The 12,904-nt window shown below is 39.0% G+C and overlaps 1 protein-coding gene across 5 annotated transcripts in view; it reads right to left on the bottom strand.

Annotated features, from left to right (window-relative positions):
- Positions 1 to 1,190: 1,190 nt before the first annotated feature.
- pax2a (paired box 2a) overlaps positions 1,191 to 12,904 on the bottom strand; it is a 28,595-nt gene continuing 16,881 nt past the window's right edge. For 4 of the 5 annotated variants that reach the window (XM_053502939.1, XM_053502941.1, XM_053502938.1 and 1 more), the window contains 3 exons: positions 5,678 to 5,779; positions 4,010 to 4,096; positions 1,191 to 3,721 (listed from right to left, as the gene is read on the bottom strand). In XM_053502939.1, coding sequence (XP_053358914.1) covers positions 3,645 to 3,721; positions 4,010 to 4,096; positions 5,678 to 5,779 — 266 coding nt within the window. In that variant the 3' untranslated portion in view covers positions 1,191 to 3,644. The remainder of the gene's footprint in view (positions 3,722 to 4,009; positions 4,097 to 5,677; positions 5,780 to 12,904) is intronic. The other variant, XM_053502942.1, reaches the window with a different exon arrangement.

Raw genomic sequence — 12,904 nt, 5'->3', positions numbered from 1 at the left:
ATTGGAAATTAATAAAAAATCTAAATATGAAACTCATTATTTTATGACTCTTCTTCTGAACCAAATTTATGGCTCTAATGTCTGTAACAACGCAATACACAATATTTGAATAGTTTGTAGTGTGCAATTAATTTTTTTAACATATCAGTACGTTAGCTATATAGTTTTCAACAATCATGAAAGTGTAATGTAAACCTTAAACCAAAAACATGCTTTAAAATAGTTTTATATTAGTGTTGTAGAGTAGTATAAAAATGCATCATGTTTAAAAAAAGTTATAGAATTAGTGGTAGAATTAGGGAAAAAATGAATTGACTAAGAGAGTTAGTGCTGGTGAATATACAGTATATGTGTGTGTGTGTGTGTGTGTGTGTGGAGCTGTTTGTCGAAGCGCAGCAGTTCAGGGCTCGGGCCCCCTGACTGGGTTTGAGGAGGCTGCGGGATGACAGGTGCTTTTTGTAATGCCTTGCTGATGAGAGCCAATCAGCTGATTCCATTCCACTTCTTTTTTTTTCCCTCTCCCTTGTTGTCATCTGGCATGCTAAAGTGAAGATGAGCCTGATTGACAGATGCATTCGGGTTCACAGTTTATTGGTTTCAGCAAAAGAGGCAGATATGCCAATTTAGACAGGGTAGTGAGAAAAAAAGTTTCCATCTAAATGGAATAATTTTACCACTGGGAATTCTCAGCTGGGGGAAGAGTGGAGGCGAGGCTTCTTTTCCTTATTTTAACAAGGCCTGAATGACAAACATATACGACAGTAAAAGGCTGACAGAACACCAGCTTTTGATGCTTCACAGGGGATCCATGAAATAAACAATAGGCAGAGCAATTGAATTACAGCGGGGTGAGACTGTCTGCCTGGACGAGGAGAGCAAGCAGTGGTCTGCTGCGAAAGAAACTTGAAGCACCATTACATATTGTTCTCTCTCTCTCTCTCTCTCTCTTTCTCTCTCTCTCTCTCGCTCGCTCTCACTCTTCTATTTATTCACTTTTGCAGAACTGTATCATTGACCTGGTACTCTCTCTTTCTCTCTCTCTCTCTCTCTCTCTTTTTCTCGTGCTTTGCATACTAGTAATGTACAAGTACAATGTGTGATTTGAAATATATTAATAAAAGAACTCCCACTCACAGGTGTTGACATACAAAAATTTATTTCTCATGTGCACAAAAAAAGGAATGAGACAGAAGTGGATCAGAGCAATGGTTGAGGCCACATGGCTTTAGTTTTAGGTTTCCATCAGAAATTGTTATGTCCATGATGCATTATCTTAACAAGGGGAGAAAGACCATGCCCTCTACCTTGCTCTGCTGATGCAGATCATTTCTGCCTTTAAAAAAAAAGACAAAAAAAGAAATAGAAAAACAGTTTGCAATGAGTAGGACAGAAAGGTCTTCATTCTAAGTGAGACGACAAAGTTTTAACTTTTATTTGTAACAACATTCACACTTTTATTTGTAATTGCTATTGTTCCTGTTGTCATAATGATTTGTATGTTTTGCTGTGTGTCTCTCTCTGTGTGTAAAAGAGTCTGAAATTTTGTCTCTCCATGCCACTATGACAATCACCCCCGCGTCAGTGTCACAGTTTGTACTTGGCTCCATTGTGCATGGATAGTTGGACAACGTGTAAGGACAACCCACAAAACCAGGCCTTTATAAAACCTAAGTGTAATTTGTATAGGGTCACCATCAATAAGAGATAGAGGGATCATCTGGAATTAAATGGAAAAATTGAACACAGAAGTAAAAGAGAATACAGAAAGCCATTTACTTCATTTGCATAGCGACTTAAAAAAATATGAACAAGTCAGGAAAAAACTGAACCAAACATACAACCAGTCATACATGTGATGGGTAGCATTTGAAACCTACAGTAATAATTGCCAGGTTTCAATTTTTGTTGCACTTTTGTTTCAAGCACAACACCTAAGACACAAATGTATGTAATCTTTTTTTTTCTTTTCTTTCAATTTGCATATCTACAAATGAAATCAGTAAATTACTACGATACTGCAATGGTCAGATGTAGATGATCTTATATACATTGAAGAATTGTCTTCACATAATACACAAATTCTACAAAGCAGCAGTTTGTTGCAAATGACGTAACATTGACGTAACGGAATACACCTTGTGTGTGTGTGTGTGTGTGTGTGTGTACACTGTAATGTGCATTTGATGGAGTTTTGTGTTTTGTTTAACATTACCACATAGAATCAGTGTTGACTACTATTAAAACATAATACTGCTTTATTAATGCATACAGATACTGCAAATAAAATATTAAATATCAAACTAAGTCTTTGGCAAATGTGGTAAAAGTACATTCACTTTACATTTTCAGGAGATGATGGAATGGATGTTTTTCACGCATTTAAATGTCCCACCTAGAAACATTGGTCTAAAACACAAAAGCTGTGTTACTTGCATATCTACCTCTCAGGACCGGAGCCAGTTTTAACTCACATCTTAAGAAAGTTGTAAGGCAGCACTAGGAGTGTCACTTGTGTCGACATGAAGGTAGAAATCAATTTTCTGTTGAACACGAGCAGTACTGTATGTTGATGTAAAAATATAAAAATAATTTAATAGTAAGACTCTGTTTAGTACAGATGATAATGGCCCAGTAATATGTCATAAGAGCACGTCACCTTCTTATAACATTTATAAACCATTAACAAAAAGAAAAAAAATTGTTTATAAGTAGAAGCAATAGTTTAATGTGTTAAAATATTTTCTGATGTTCTGTCCAATATAGCATAAGTTTTACATGTTTAAACATTTCATTGGACGACCATTGCTTGCTCATTGACATTGAAATTTTGTAATAAAATAGTGCAAAAAGGAGCAAAGCATGATGTTGGTTGTGATGTAGCACCTGAACAGAAACCTGTTATAATCTTGTGTATGTAACAAAAGAAATTGTAAAAACAAATACAACTCTAACTCAAGAAATTAATTTATCTTTAGGCCATTCGCTACCATTTAATTCTTACCACTCAGATTTTTTTTTAAATGATTGTGTCTCACAGAACATGATGTAAGCCTTTCGATATTGTTACACTTGATTATTGAACTGGACATTATGATAAAGAGTTTGAACTGATGCTTTCTTCTACGGTGCTCATCTTTCTAATAACTGCGCGTCTTGCATAACTGAGCAGTCCATGAGAGGTTTAGACACTGGCAAATCTCAAATTGCCTTTTTTAATACGTGGTTGTTGGTTCTATGTTCAGTATGTAAAGGAATGCAATGATTGATGAAAAATAAACAAACAACAACAACAACAAAAAAAATCACGTTAACTTTTGTATTTTCACACGGTTTGTTTGTTTTATATTTTATAATATATATAGATTTTGTATAATCTTTCAGAGTCTTTACGGAAATCTTACAGTCATTGTTCAGAGAGTTGAAAAACAGGGGCTCAGACAGCGATGATTGAAGTGGGGTGCGTCCAAGAAATGCAGGAGGGAAAATTCACGGCTGCTTGACCCTCCTAATCTCAGTCTGACCCCGCAAAACTGAAGATGGTTGAGCCACGCTGAATGGCCACGTTGGACCGTAACACTGTTCACACTGGTGCGATACGTGGGTCATGGTTGTGTTGCTGCAGAGTGACGTGGTTGCCATGGTAACTAGTGGCGGTCATAGGCAGTGGCAGCAGTGGGAGGGGCCGAGCCCCGGGACGCGGCACTATAATAATAAGGGGAACCTGGAAGTTAACAGAAGAGCGGACCGTTTGAAATCAACCAATGCAATGTACAGGCCCACTCTAAGGCAGGAGAGAATACAGTCTAAAGTTAAATTGAAATCAGCCTTTGTTATGCAGGGAAAATGTACTTTTAGAGTATTTCTTTTAGAGCTAAAATAGTGTGTATTTAAAATAGCTGCTAATTTATGAATTTAAGTGTACTCGAAATGACATTTGATTTAATAATTAAAAATCAACCCTACTTTGAAATCCCCAATTTCATATAAGATAAGTACTGTTAATACTCACTTAATAGTGCAGGGTTGCTGAATCTCCAAGCTTCATTGTAGGTTGTGTATTGTGGATGGGAGTAGGGGTTTCCTGAAAAATCACTTCCTAAAAACCAAGACAAATCACAGTGTAAGATTTCCACATCTGATTATTTGCACTAAAATCTTTTGCCCCACACTGTTTTGTTGGCTTTCCAACTTCTGCATTTTGTTGCCATTTTCCATAGTTCTAATCTCCCAAATTTTAAGGCCTTCTTCCATATCTTTTCTTGTTCTTCTTTTGATAAACTTTGACTTCCAAAAGATCCCCTATGGACGAATTTTTGTTTCCACACATTGTTCTTGTATAGCCTAGACTTCTGGAGAGCAGTCGTGAGTGTGTCAGTGAGCAATGCTGTTGGTCCCCATGTTTCGTCCTTTTATGAGACAATAAAGACTGGGGTTTATATGAAGCTGGTGAGGAATGGCTTTTGCTTTAACAGTGTTTTGGGGTCTGTCACTAAATCTTAGTTGTTCTGGGAGCAGATAAATAGGAGTGCACATTAAACCCACGGCTCCTGGATTTAAGAGGATTTCTGTGTGTATGTGTGTGTGTGTGTGTGTGTGTGACCAATGAAAATTAATCTTTGATGAAGACATATTTGATGTACCTATAAAGATATGTTTGCCCAACAAATGAATTCTGTCACCAAATTAAATTTGTCCTGCAAAATGTATTCATGTTTGCAGGCTGGGTAATCCGGCCGAGACAGAATCTGGCTGAAGCACTCAACAGTGACCTTAGCAAGAATCCTTTTATGTTTGATGTAAAATATTTGTCTTTTAATGTTTCAGTCTCTGTGCAGATGCTCTGAGACAGACTTTTTTGTCGCGTTTATTTCTACACCTAGGAAGAAGTGTGAAAGCAATGCTTTTTAAGGGAACTGTAGAACAGTTCTGCCTTGCCTCTTCCTGCAAAGAATGGATGTTGTGGTATGTTTGTATGCATGTTTGTGTGTGCTGTTTGGGGAGAGGGCACCACTCTGTTGCCAGATTGCATCCTGTCCTGGTGGCTGGCAGTGAAACTCAAGCTGGGTCCCTGAGAGAGATAGTGATTTAAATATTTACAGGCCTTCCTGCCCGCTGTTTTGTGACCCTTAACTGTTTGCTGTGAACCTGAACTGCAGGTTAAGTAGAGGGGGAAAGAGATACGCTCTGCAGCACTAGAGGCTGGGGCAAGAGAGCCCTGTTTATCGATGGTCCGTGAGAACACTGGGGGGCGGGCGGGTAATGAGCATTGGAACCCGAGTGGAACTGAGAGGAACTGTCCTATATCCTGTGCCTTGATCGCTTATTGAGTAGTGCTAATTTGCTCCTGCGCATCCAATAAGAGCCCTGATGCTTGCTTACAGGTCAATTACCTGTCTTTACTGTCATTACCCACTACAAGGCTGGCCCTCCTTATTTCTGCCTTATTCTAACAAAACTAGTGTTCAGTATGATTCTTTTTTACCTGACACTTAAGTTTAGTTGTCAGCCTCGGCAGGATATTAAAAGTAAGTCTATCAAACATTTCTTTAAGAACTTTATATTGGTTTGGAATTAGCTCAGGTTTGCTGAAGATGGACAATTGTTGAGGACTACTGACTAAAAATATTATGAGCTCACTTAAACTTAACAACCTCATAAAAGCAGTAATATGACTTACCAGGAACCATTCCAGCAAGTGTTGAGGTGGGGTAGCTGCCTTGCCCAGTGGGGGGGACGTGAGGGGGGTAACCTGGGAGAGTTGTGCTGGCCATGTCTCGACCTGGAAGGAAAGTGGTGAATATTGTAAGAGCGGTTCTGAGACCAAGCCTAGATATATTTGTGTGTACTTTACAAAAATCCAATAGCTGGCTGATATAGGCTTGGGGTAAGGCATGGGTTTGTGTGGACTGCATAGTATTCACAGTAAAGTTTATGGTGCATAAAATAAACTGGAATAGTGCCCTAAGCACTAAAGAGTGATAAAAGTAACACACTGCCAAGGTATGTGACCTTAATAATAATAATAATAATAATAATAATAATACTTTTAATAATGACATAGCATTTTTTTTCCTTTTACGTATCACCAATCACCAATAATGCAACAATCTAAATCTCATCATTTATCAAAGAGAGTGCCAACAAACCAGCCGAAGATGATTAGACGGACAAACAAGATGGCTATATGGTCCGAAACCCATTACTGGTAAACAACGGTGTGGTCAAATGTCATCTCCAATTTACTATTCAAAAATTGCTTACACAGCAGTACGCAAAAGCACATCCACAGCGTTTCGTTCTTCCTAGATCATTTGAGCCTTCAACTTCACACTATCACAAAGCAAACCTGACAGCCAGTTTTCACTCATGCGAAGTGACATGGTTGAACAGAACTGAGCCCTGTTATTTGTCATAGCCTGTACCAATGGACAGCTGAGGACTAGAAACGCACTTGGCCTGTGTAATTGGGAGTTGTGGCCAGCTCTTCTGCCACACGAACTGGTTTGGGGACATGCAGACCTTTGCAAGGCCTCTGTTTTGTTAGCATGAGGGACACTGATGGTTATGTGGGAATACATTCCTTTAGACAAAGCTTTAGGCAATAGTCTAAAGACAAAAATATGCTCGAATTACATTGTAGAAATGTAGTTATAGAACCTGACCTCATTAAAAATAGCCATTATTCAAATGATGATGTGATTGGATTGCATTCTGTTTAATGTACTGTACATTAATGTGAAGATGAAGTATTATATCCTCCAACACTGAGTTATGAATTTACAAATATGAGACTATTTTGGTTAATAACACTAGAATACAGTAGTCTAAAAAGTGTACTTCTGCTTAAATACTAATACTAATTTAAACACATGTCATTTATTTAAAAGAAATGTCTAAAATGAGCATGGTTTATATTTTATAGCCTGACACACATACTGACTGACTGCTAATTACATTTATTTCATGATTAGTTGTTTAAAGCTAATATGTAATTCCTCATTAGAGTTCCTGATGTGAAATGACTATGCATTGCAACACAAATAATCACAGTCTAGGTTGGTTGCTGGGTGTATGCAAAAGACATCAGCTACAAATTTAAAGATCCTGTGGGCAAATCCTAATCAGAACATTGTAATTACAATAATGATCAGGATACAGGGGAGCAGCTTTCAGAGTGAAGCAAATGTAGTGAAATGAACCTAATGATCATCAGTGCTCTCTTTTTAGCACTGTCTCCCTGACCGTACAGAAACAGAGCAGAACAGATCAGATTGAAATTTCAAACTCACTGAGAGCATTTCAACCTGAATTCAGCACAGCCTCGGGCTGCAAGAATCTAGTCGTTCAGTGCGCACAAGAAGCATGAGGGAAGGACAGACAGAAAATGTTTTTCGATCAGCGGTTTTAATTAGTGATGTATTCAGTAAAAGATTTCTTTTCATTATTTCCTAATTTAACCTTTTGGTCTGTTTCTGCCCATCTAAACATTAATGTCAATGAGACATTCAAAAAAGAAGTACTACTATTAAAAAATGTTGATGCAATGATTATGCTCTTTCTTTTCTCTCTCTCTCTCTCTCTCTCTCTCTCTCACACACACATACATACATACATACATACATACATACATACATACACACACACAAAACACACTTACATGGAATATTTCATGATGTAAATAATCTAAAGCAAGATGTGCAGGTCTATCTTTAGACTTTCAACATAGAAAAATAAAACATAAGATATAACCATTTATATATTTTATGTAGCTATTAGCTTTGGGGTAGAGTAGGACAGTAGCTGTCTCCCCCCAACCAGCGCAGGGTACAATGATTTTTTTTCTCTCTCTCTCCCATGAGGGTGTACCTGCTATAATAGGCTGGCTTGCATACTGGCCGTAGCTGGGGCCATGGTGGCCATAGGCACCATAGCAGGGGGTGGAGGCGTCTACTGACACACCAGGCTGGAAGGGCAACAGTTCCGCTAGCCCCGAGGCTGCAAGTGAAGAGGGAGTGAAAGGAGCCAGCGAAGCCTCGTGTGGCTCTTGCTTAACACACACCATGGAGGAATGGGATTCTGCCGGGGTGAAGAAACAAAACAAAAGCCACACACACAATCAGACAATGCACAGGCACACCCATGCAAGAAAAAAAAAAAAAGATGAATGACGGATGATGAGAATGGGAGCACTCAATCAGAACCAACCAAACAAATGAAAAAAGAGGGACTTGTTTGACTGAGAGGATTATGACTAACGCAATAAGCCTTAGTTTAAAATATCTTTAACATTCCTGCTTCTAGTTAGCCAAAAAAAAATCATAATTTTTTTCAACCTAATAATAATAATTATAATTATAATAATAAAATGTGCTAAAACAGTTAAGCAGTTTTATTAAGCTTATTCTCCACTATGACTGCTTTGTGTTTCACCTGTGAATGCGTGCGTGTGTGTGTGCACGTGTGTGTAGCGATGAGTTGGCAGGTTAGCATGTAAAGGACACACGCTCTGTACGACACAGTTCACTGTAACACAGTGTAGGGGCGACTGATCCACACATGATCAGCCTGGTGATACCTTAAACGTACATTGTTAACCAAATGGAATCTAATGTGGTCATCTCTTGCACCTTGTGAATGTAAATCCCAGAGCGTAAAAAGAGCTTTCTTTACTTTAAAGAGTCGGATGTATCTTTCTCAGCCAGAACCCTTGGGCTTTTTTTTTTGGAGTCGAATGCACAGTGTCAGGTTAGAGATAACTCCTGTTTTCAGTACAGACGTGGTGAGGATTTTTTTTTTTTTTGTGCAAAGGCAAATGTACTTCAAATGTATTTCATTTCCGAAAGCAAAATCCTACTAATAAATCTATGGAACAAGAATTGCTAAGGGGCCTTTTTTTTTTTTTTCAAATGAGTGGTAATTGAACAAATTTAAGGTTTATGTGTGTACCGTAGCTCTAAAATTATGTCAAGAACCAACAGTAATCCTCCCAGATCAATCAGACAAAAATATCAGGGATATTTCCCAAAGGTTTATTTGTAGAAAAATGTAGGCACATTAAAAAGGCTTCTACAAATCATAACAAGTACTTTCATATAAAACATCAAAATTAATATCTTCTCTTGATGAGACTTGTTCTCTCTCATTCACCATGGTGGATTTGCTCCTGCAACTTAAACAATCCATTCTTTCCCTTTCTCTCTCTCTCCTACTCATCTTCTTTAACATCCTCCTCTGTTATATTGGCCTGGCCTGTTGGGAGGGCTCTCACAGCTCCATGATAGCCTCATTAGCTGCTTCCCAACTATTGTTGTTTTACAACCAAGCTGTGTGCACAGAATCCCTCATTAAGATAAAGTCTCCTTTATGTCAGATGCAACCCTGATAACCCTTTTAGACCTTACGCTAGAAAATGAGGCAACTTAACTGCCTCCGTTCCCATACAAATCAATGGCAGATTTCTTTTTTTTTTTGAGTGCGTCAAACCTAACAATGACATCTGCATACAGTATCCGAATAATAAACAGCACTTTTTACTAGAGAACTTGTTAGAGAATATAAAATTTTGCTACCGTTCACACAAAAAGGGGTTAAGAGGAGGTATAAAAACGAACAGCTCTGATGACTATATTTTACAGAACGTGATGTTGGTCATAAAGCTTGACTTTCAAGACGAAAACCTTAGAGGCCAATAAACAAGAGGGAAAGAAAAGCTTTGAGGGGAATTAGACCTCCTGTTTTCATACACTGTGCTCTCCTGTTGGCAGACAAACAAGGGCACTGAGCTACACTGACCCAGGCTTAGTGTTCGAGATCAGTGAACTTTGAAACTAATCAGAAGTGCTGTTGCTTATTGTCCTGTGGACGAACGAGGCCTGCAAAGAGGAAGGCTGTCAGCCTCCTGATTACTGAGATGGGAGATAAACACAGGTCTGCGCTGCGGCTCTCTCTCAGCGAAACACATCACATCAGCTCGAGCTATAGAGTTCTCCATGTCTGTCTCTCCCCTTTGTATGGTTTCACATGGGTGCAGATCATGATGATGGTGGGAGGGGGGAGGGGGGTGATGGGGCGGCTTTTTTAAACCCAACATTTACAGCAAAGTCACCTGCACAAGAGCTTTTAGGGGATATTTCATTACTGAGACACCTTCATGTTTGCCGCGACAATAACCCTAACTCCTAAAATTCATTTATTTATTCAGCTCTAGTAATCGCGTGGTCATGGTCAGGGTTGCTCTGGTTCCAGAGCTTGGGAACGCCGGGAATGAGGTGGCACTATGCCCTGTAGGGGACTGTTTAAATAATTGACTTCCGTTTTCACTGCTAAGAAACTGAACTGGGAATTTATTCGAGACATGCCAAACATTATATTAAACATTTTAACACACCATAATCAACCGAATTCAGAAAAAGGAAATCAAAGGTGACTTCTAAACTTATGTGTTAAAAGTCATTGCTTATCACATGTGTGCTCAAAACTTGAAATAAAGATAAGGATGAAATAAACATGAATTTGGTCAGCCAGGCCTAGCAGGGCTGTGCTGAGCTGAGACACAGGTAGTTTGTCACAGGGCCACACATGAGGCGCCTGAGCCTAGCTGGCTGCCTGTTGTTTGCTGCTCACTGGAGAATACCAAGCCACACTTAAAAAATGGCTCTCTGGCGGATATATTTCAGCCGAAGCTCATCAGCAGCATAGGCCAGCACAAAGCAGCCTTTTCTTTCTCTCAGTCTGCGTATGCTGCATTTTCTTCTAACTTCTCCTTCTCCTACCCCATGCTTCTTTCTTTCTTTCTTTCTTTCCTTTTTTTTTTTTTTTTTTTAAACTAGAGCCTCTAGACATGGAGCTCTGTTGCTTTCAGGCACAGCCCTCACCCCCACCTCCTCCTCCTACCATCTCTCTGAAGAGATTTGGAACAAGGGAGATCCCTTCAGCACCTGCTCAGGTTTTCAGTGGGTCAGAGGGGTGCCCATTTATTCGGTGCCATCCCACTGGCACCAGGAAGACTTCCATTATATGCCTCTGCAGGGACGGCGCTTAAGAATGTGCACTGGCTATTCATTCCAGAGGTATGTGCAAAACGGCCTTTATAAAAGACAAGTCATATCTGGAAAGCATCCAAGTTCTTTTTCCAAACTTGGAATAAATCATGCCTTTGTTTTTTCTTTTTCCTCCCTTACTGTTAATGCATGAGTATTGGAATGAGACTGACTCATATAGGTAAGCCTTTTGGGCACTGATAAGAAAGTAGGACAAAAATATCACAAAAGCAGCATATTTGACATAGTAATATTTGAAAATTTATTAATGTGATATTTAAAGGATTATCTCAGTTCTTACAAGTGAACATGTTCTGTGATAAGTACATGTCAGGATTATCAGTACCAATTTAGTATTATGAATGTGTTGTACCTATTTTCATTACAGTATGTACTTTCACTACAATCGAAATTCACATACTCCAGGAACTCTCTGTGGAAAACAGACATCACACTGTTCCTAAAACTTTGCCTTACAGTGAATTAATTCAGCTAGCTAACAGGGCTTCTTGCCTTTTTTTCTGACACACAATAGCAGTGCTAATTCCTTGCAGTAATAGGATAAACAGTAAACAGAAAGGAGCCGTGTCTTCTGCGTCTTGTGCTCTTAAAAATTCCAATTTCTGTTTTGTAATGAAGAGTTCATTAATCATTCATCTTTAATAGATTATGCAAATCCCGTGACATAAAATCAACATGATCAATGACAGCGTGAATTTTAATTAGCTCAGGAAAACATTGCAGGGAATGGCCATAATCTGCAGCTCTATCCAGTGGCAGGGAGTCATTTATTCTAAATTGGCTCTCAGTGTAAATGCAGAGGATAATTTAGCACCTCTTTTAACTTAGTCCTTATACCCATTTCCAGAGTTTATCACATGCTAGAACATCCAGTTATTGCATCTAACCCTACATTACTTGCACAGCACTGCATTATAAATTGAGTTATTACTGCCAAAAGTCATTTCAAATACCATGCGCAACACTTAATGCTCAAGTCTTTCCAGTGAAGATGTTTTTGCCTAGTGGCGAAAATAACTACAATATCATTTCATATCAGAGAATACGCAGTACAAAGCAATTTACAATTCTGGCAGCATTCAATCATTCTTTCTTACTTTAGGAAAAACATTGCCGCACACTGAATGAAGGTAATCAAATATGTTTTGTCATTATTAATTATGAAGAAGCATATATGAGGAGGGGTTTGTCTGGTGAAGCGTAAGGTGGTCTGCTTCAAGACCCCCAGTGGAGTCACATCCCAGGTGCAAGAAAGGCCACCTGCCATGAGGGTGCTTCCCAGACCGAGACTGCTTTCATACAAAGGACAAAAACACACCTTTCTTCTCCAGGGGCCCAACTTTCTGGAGGGAATCCTACCTCCCACATATTACCGAAACGCAAAAAGCCCTTTCTTTTCACATAACCCTGGCCAGCTATCATTTGAGAAGGGGCACAGCTATTTTCAATCATCCTGTCCTACGCCCACACAGAACTCATTGGCTTTGATGGCTCCTGCATAATTATGTGAATTTTATTAAAAGCTCGGCATATTAATCTTAGTCCGACAGTTGGCTATCAGTAAACTTAACCTTCTCTGAGGTAATAACAGCAGCTACAATGAAACAATATTTCAATTAGTCTGCCTGACATTAACCACTACATATCATAAGACAAGAGGGAGGATGGGGGATATTGTTACAGCGCTGTGGCGCAAAACATAAAGTCCTGTTCCTAACCAGAATTGTTCAACACGGACCAGAGAGCACCTTCTTCTTTTTACTATTTTTTCCTTGTTTTTTTCCTCCATTCCACAGAAAGAAAGAAAAAAAAGATAGAAGTCAGTTACTGCCTGGTGACGTACT

This window comes from Clarias gariepinus, chromosome 8 (assembly GCF_024256425.1).
Source record: "Clarias gariepinus isolate MV-2021 ecotype Netherlands chromosome 8, CGAR_prim_01v2, whole genome shotgun sequence".
NCBI classification, from domain to species: domain Eukaryota; kingdom Metazoa; phylum Chordata; class Actinopteri; order Siluriformes; family Clariidae; genus Clarias; species Clarias gariepinus.
Note: the sequence above shows the minus strand (reverse complement) of the source record. Positions and strands in the feature narration are given on the sequence as shown.